The following is a 7,244-nucleotide window of genomic DNA, read 5'->3' as shown; positions in this document are numbered from 1 at the left end:
AGTTTTAGTGCTTCAGCTTCAAACTATTTCAGTTGCCAAGACAACATTTTTTAATTTTCATTAGAAAATTCTAATATTTATATATTATTTATATATATATTTATATTTTATTGTTGCGTTATTTCAATTTCAATTTAATAGTTTTAGTTAATGATGATAACCCTGCCTAGCATGACAAGTTGCAATTAATTGACATTTATTTTTTTATAAATTTAAGAGCTGCAGCAGAGGGGACAATTTCAATGAATTTAAACAAAAAATAAAAATGAATAGTTTTCACACTAAGCTACTTTATTTTTGTTATTGTTGTAGTTCTATGGTGCTTTCTGTCATTTTTGGAGCTGAACAGCATTCGTCCTCATTCACTTTCACTGCATGAGAAAGAACAGCATGAAAATTTTTTTTAAACATCATCTTTTGTGTTCCACAGAAGAAAGAAAGTCATATCAAATAGAAACCATTATTTTATATTGTAATAACATTTTGCAAGATTACTGTTTTTTTCTGTATTTTTTATCAAATAAATGCAGCCTTGATGAGCAGAAGAGACTTCTTTAAAAACATTACAAGTCTTACTGACCCCAAACTTTTGACCGGTAGTGTATACAGCAATAGGACACATTTGTTAGTCAAAGCAGTGCTGTTATAGAGACGCACCTGATGAGCTTACAGTCTTTATAGGTGAGGTGCATCTGTGTCAGATCCCGACACTCCACACTTTCAATCAGCTGCAGAGGAACCTGAAGACACCACAAAAACATCACAACTGAGTCAGTGCTATTATAGTTTTATTAATAGTTTGAATTAGTTTTTATTTTAATATTTCCCGTTTTCAGGTTTTTTTTGTAATTTGTATAATTTTTTTATTATGTAAAAAAATTATGTAGTTTTTATACATTTTTTATTCCAGTTTTAGTTATTTAAAACATTGTTACACTAAATTAAAATCAGAAATGTTTCCCTTGCAGTTTTTTTTAAAAATATTTGTTTAAGTATTTTATTTATACTTTTTTACCTTTTTTAAAAATATTTTATTTCTGTCAACGTTTTTAATTTCAGTTTCAAATGTATCGATTTGAATTTGCTGACTAAATATAAAAAACAATTTAAAAACCAAAAATCTAAATATTCAAACATTATGTCTGTAGAGCATTCGACTGCTTTGAAATGAATCAGATGAGAGCTGCAGCTGCTTTACGAACCGTTATGATGCTTTCATGCTAATTTTAACTATCTTTTTCCAGATTCTATGCAAAAGAGCCTTCATTTGTGCTCCACAGAAGAAAGCAAGCCTACATGAGGGTGAGTAAATAATGACATATCTTTCAATTTTGGGTGAACTAGTCCTTAAAAAGCATGTAATGCATTTAATTAATGCTGTTAGTAACAGACATGCTATTAAAAGCATTGCGACAGGATAATATTTTTGCGACGTCACGACTGGGAACAATTACAAACTATGCGACTAATTAAAACAGGTACTAATTAGGTGCATTGTAATTCTGCTTCAGATATTACTGTGCATGACTCTAATAGACATAATAAAAGTGACAATGGATAATTGACCTGAATTAAATTAAACAAGAATGCTGAAACTGTGAACAAATAATTGTACCGCATTATATACAAATAAAGCAATAAGCCCCAAGAAGCGATGGTTTACAGTGAATTTATAACAGCTAAGGGGATTTGTTAGGCACTGTTATAAATTCACTGTAAACCACGGCTTCACGGGGCTTATTGCTTTTATAAAACGGTTATTCCATATACGTAGTAAGGTTTCACAAAATAAAACAGAGCAAATAAAGTGTAATGATATTAATAAAAACAGTATTCTTCCACCAAACAATGTAGCTCCTCAGAAACAGTTGTGGTTGCTACAAAGTGGTTGCCGAGCAACACACAAACGTAAACAAAGGTGTATGTTACTTTGTAGAGTAATTTACAACAGCTTTGAACTCGGCTCAGCCAATCAGAATCAAAGACCGGAACTATCCGGTTTATAAGATTATATCAGGCACGGAGTCTGTATATTAGATAATGGCTTTATTTTTATTCATTTGATTATTAAAATCAGAATGAGACAGTTAAGACCAATCTTATCTGGTGTAACAGTGTTTCTGGTTGAGATAATGTCCTTCACGCGCCTCACTGGAGTCTGAGATCTCGACACAGACGCTCAGGTGTGGTTGTGTGTGAGAGAAACACTCACATTGATGACGTTCTCCTGCAGCTTGATGTGAAGGCGGTAGCTGGTTAAGGCAATGACCGACTCCTCTGCTCTCTCGACATGCTCCACACACTCGCCCTGCAGCAGCGGGAACGGGACCTGCGTCACACACACCCTTACTATCACAGCAGGATTATTTCACACAAATATTTCAACTTTTTAAGTTTTCTGGATTCTGTTTTGGTGGTTAAATTAAATTTTAAGAATCAAAACTGATGGATATTTATTTTATATTTCATAAAACTTTGACAACTGAAATATTCCTAAATAATATTTATATATATATATATATAACATAATGTGAGAAATGTTGATTGACTGTATATTATATATATATATATATATATACAATTATTATTATGAGACAATATTTATTAATTATTAATTTCCTGGAAATTCTGCATTGTTTGTATGCATGTGAATATAAATTCTGTGCTATCTACTTTTTTCTGGATTCTGTGTTTTATGATTTAATACAAATTTATAAAAATAAAAAAAATTGTGTTAATCAAATTATTGCATGAAACTTTAACAAAATTTACCTTTATCAACAAGATTTATTGATCTTTAAAAAGTTATCAAAAATGAAATTTGAACAATTCACAATTTCACATTCATAAAGTAAATTCTGTTTTTATGACTGGACTCATTTTCCACATAGCAAAAATCAAAGGACTCTACATTACAAAAACCTTCTCAAAAGGGGGCTTAATGAATGATGAAACCACACAGTGTCTCAGAATTAAAAGCAACATGACAACAGCAGTAGGACATAAATATTATTATTATTATTATTATTCCTAAAGCGCTGTGATACCTGCTCGTCCTCCAAACGCTGCTGCCCCTCTTCAACCTTCAAAACACAAGCGTGCTGTTTGAGAAGAGCCATCAGCATTTACATTACATTTATATTTAGACCCTGGAGCACAAAACCAGTCATAAGGGTCAATTCTTTTAAAGAAAGAATAGAGAAAGCTAGTGTTAGAGGCCTTTTTTTTAAAGAAAACAAGAAGTTAGAAAATGAATAGAGAGTGCAAGTGTTACAGGTTTTTTTTTTCTTTAAATAAAAAAGAAAACAAATAAATAAAATAGAAATAGAATAGAGAGTGCTAGAGTTAGAGGGTCAAATAAAGATGGAAGAGATATGCCGATTCTTGAAGATGGACGGATTGAGTTGTGCAGGTCATTCCACCAGCAGGGAACAGTTAATGTAAAAGTCCGTGAAAGTGATTTTGTGCCTCTTTGGGATGCACAATAATGCATCGCTCACTTGCAGAACGCAAGCTTCTAGAGGGAACATAACTCTGAAATAATGAATTTAGGTGAAGGGGTGCAGAGCCAGTGGTGGTTTTGTAGGCAAACATCACAATGCCTTGAATGCAGCAGTGATGTGAGAGCAGAATAAGCGCATGTAAAGCAGGGTTAGAGGTCTTACCATGACCCTTGAGAGGATCTCAGTCCCACAGACGGCAACACACCGACCGACCTGAGAGACATCAATAAAATCATAGTTTCACACACTTCACCATGCTTAAATCCTCTTAGGTTCTAGGTCTCTAGGGTTTATTTTAGATTATAGGTTTATTCACGTTTTGGTTTGGTTTGGTCGATGCTATTAAAATCAGTACTGGTCCCGATCTCCCTTTACTTCACAAACAGTGCCATAATCAATCACACATTTCATAATCAATGAGGCGCCGATGGTTTCAAAGCAGATCAATACAGATGAGACTGAAGCTATTGATCGTATGGATTTACCTTATACAGGCACTTCAGAGATTCAACACTCCCCAAAACCAAAAGAGGGCAATACAAAATTATATTTTACACTAAAATTTTTTATTAGTTTAGTACCATTAAGATTATTTTATGACAATGAATCAAAATCACATGTACTGTAAATCTCATTACTGTAAAATACACACCAGGGTTATTATAGTTAACTAAAACTGAAACTAAAATGTGAGCCATTAAAACATTTTCATTACTTGAAATAAATCTAAACTGAAATAAATTAAAATATAAAAACATTTTATTTCAGCCAGTTTCTCATTTTCATTTAGTTTATCTCGATGTACTAAAAAAGTTGAAATTAACTGAAATTGAAATGCATAAAAACTATATATAGAAATATATACAGACAGCTCAATCCTGCAGAAAAAGGAAAAATATAAACAAACTCAAATATGAATATAAAGCTAAAAAGTCAAAATATAATAGAAAAACTATAATAGTGATACTAAAATAACAGTGTTATGTCAAATAAAATAATTGTATACAATTATGCTCTATTTAAATCAGCACAAAGAAATGAATGAAAACAAATACTAGCATGATATATAAATACTTCAAAATTTAAATATATCATTTTTTGCATTACAGTAATCAAAATGAATTTTATATTACTGTAATGACAATTTAATTCATATACAGTAATGTCAATGATTCAAAAATGTTCCTGTAAGGGCTTCATTTTCTTTATGCAAATATATATACTTTTTTTTTTGTTTAATTTGTGGTGAAATGTGTCCTGACCTTGACAGGCTTCATGAGATTCACTATGACAGCAATCTACAAAGCACCTGACACAGAGATTTATGAATGATTTTACAGGCGTCATGTAAGGTCTCGTCGACCACAGAGACTTAATAACTGCAATATCTCTTATCTTATCTAAAACCAAAATGTGTGACAGGATTTTCATTAATACAATTCATGTGAAATAAAACCGCATGAAAGCATTAGTTTCCCATTCCAAACTACCTCAAAATCTGACCGTATGTCTCATCAATATCATCACAAGACACAGTGTTCATTTTAATTTCACTGTGTTGATGCATCAGAAAACACACAATTGGCGAATCCTAAACCATGCAGAAACAAATCTTCGTCTGTAAGACACATGCACACATTCCACACACTGCATTTCTGACACATGATGTTATAGTGAAGATCTACAGACCTGATTCTGGATCTGGATCTGGATCTGGATCGGTCTGTCTGTGTGTAGAGAAGACGCTCGAAGAAAGAAAGAAAGTCTGCAAGAGAGGAGAGGTTAAAAAAAGACTGAGTTAAACATTAAAAACCAAGTTAAGCATGCAACATAATCAGATGTGACAATGTAACACACTTCAGTTTAATTTATCATTGCATTGCATGCTGTCTCACAAAAAGCAGAATAAAGTAACAAACGTTTCACAACAACATCCATTGTTATTATTAACAATGAAATAAATATTAAATATTAAATACATATAACTTAAAAAATAAGTATAATAGATTATTAACAGTTTCTGCAGGTTTTATGAAGGCAAATTTAAGACCAAGAAAATTTAAGGGATATATTGAATGGAACACAATACATCAATATGGTCTCGAAAAACTATTTTTACTGTACCTTCACACTGCAAAAAGTGCTGTTCGGCAGTATTTCTGTCTTGTTTTCCAGTGCAAACGTCTAAAGATTTTTAAATCAAGATACATTTACCCGAGAAGCAAAATGACATGAAATAAGAAGTTTTGTTTATGAGAAACGGATCAAAATGAAGTGAGTTTATGCTTTAAACAAGAACAAATATCTGCTAAAGGGCTCAGAAAAAGAACTTAATTCAAAGGGAAAACATGTTTTCATTCCCCATTTGCAGACATCTATTTTGGTTTTAAGCATAAACCTTGTTTAATTTTATTTAATTTCTCGTAAACATGACTTTATATGTTCATTTTGCATCTCAAGTAAATGTATCTTGATTTAAGGATGTTTAGATATTTGTTCCGGAAAACAAGACACAAATACTGAGGAAGATATTCCTTTTTTCGCAGTGGATGCAACATTTAATGCCATAACTATGAATTTAATTACGGTTAAAACACACACACACACAGATATGTGGCTATTCATGTTGATGTAATCAAAGAACATGCTAAGAAAGGTCATGCAAACAAAAGGCCTTGTTATGCTGCTTTACTATAAGTCCTTTACTATTGCAAGAGCGTCTGATCTCACAATAATCAATTTGCAAAGGCAAGTCAGATAAAAACAGCTACCTGCACTTATTTATTTTCTGTATTGTCTACTGTGCAACAGTGTAAATGTTAATAATCATGCTAAAACACGTCTGTTGTGCATTAAAACCTAGTGAGCTGACTACCTAGACAGCAGTTTTGTGCATGTAGTGAACTGTCAACCTACTCCAGCTGACTCTGAACGTGTTGATGATGCCTAAAAAGCAGTGGTGTATTGTAACGGAGTAATAATACTTTGTTACAGTACTTAAGTATTTTTTGGGAGTATCTGTACTTTACTTGAGTTTTTATATTTCTGCCAACTTTTATTTTACTACATTTCCTAATTAAAATGTATACTTTTACTCCGATACATTTTTATATTTATATAATTGAATATAGTTAACTTAATCTATATCACACAAAGAGTACCGTTTTTCTGCAGATATCAGCATAACACATTTAATAATAATTTTATACAAGTTCAGTAAAGCAATAAGTGACTTACATTTTAGACATAATATTGCTTGTTTTTGCTCAATTTTGCTAACGAATATATTTCCAAACAAAGATGACAGCACTGTTTTGCGTCTCTGAGCAATGGACGGTGTTTACTTATTGAGTGAATCCGCTCTTTGAATGAATCGGTTGAATAAATGATTCAGTGATTCACTCATTAACACAGTCGAATGCTTTGTTCCTGAATGAATCAGTTGTTTGAATGAATCGGTTGAATCTCAATGACTCACATATTAACAGTCACTTACTGGCGGTTTTAATTTCACATTTTGACAATTTTTTTCATGTTTTAAATTATTTCAAATAACAGTATTCAACGTTTTATGTTAAAAACAAAACCTATTTATGCATCTGTAACTGCAGGTTAAATCCATCCATGTCCCCTGAGATGCATAAAACTGTGTAAATACATCTAAATGCTATTTCAGATGCAGATTCCAGAAATGTTTTCTTATGTTGGAATGAAAGACACTAAGTACCGGATGAAGTGCTT

The 7,244-nt window shown here is 31.9% G+C and overlaps 1 protein-coding gene across 1 annotated transcript in view; it reads right to left on the bottom strand.

Annotated features, from left to right (window-relative positions):
• LOC107743064 (myotubularin-related protein 3) overlaps positions 1-7,244 on the bottom strand; it is a 47,978-nt gene that overhangs the window by 38,739 nt on the left and 1,995 nt on the right. Inside the window, exons 2-6 of the mRNA XM_016556168.1 lie at positions 5,193-5,268; positions 3,666-3,716; positions 3,048-3,083; positions 2,213-2,329; positions 658-740 (exon numbers count right to left, since the gene is read on the bottom strand). Of these exons, the coding sequence (XP_016411654.1) occupies positions 658-740; positions 2,213-2,329; positions 3,048-3,083; positions 3,666-3,668 (239 nt within the window). The 5' untranslated portion in view covers positions 3,669-3,716; positions 5,193-5,268. The remainder of the gene's footprint in view (positions 1-657; positions 741-2,212; positions 2,330-3,047; positions 3,084-3,665; positions 3,717-5,192; positions 5,269-7,244) is intronic.

This window comes from Sinocyclocheilus rhinocerous, unplaced genomic scaffold (genome assembly GCF_001515625.1).
Source record: "Sinocyclocheilus rhinocerous isolate Xijiao unplaced genomic scaffold, SAMN03320098_v1.1 scaffold737, whole genome shotgun sequence".
Classification (NCBI taxonomy): domain Eukaryota; kingdom Metazoa; phylum Chordata; class Actinopteri; order Cypriniformes; family Cyprinidae; genus Sinocyclocheilus; species Sinocyclocheilus rhinocerous.
The sequence above is the reverse complement of the archived record's forward strand: the minus strand, read 5'-3'. Positions and strand labels throughout refer to the sequence as shown.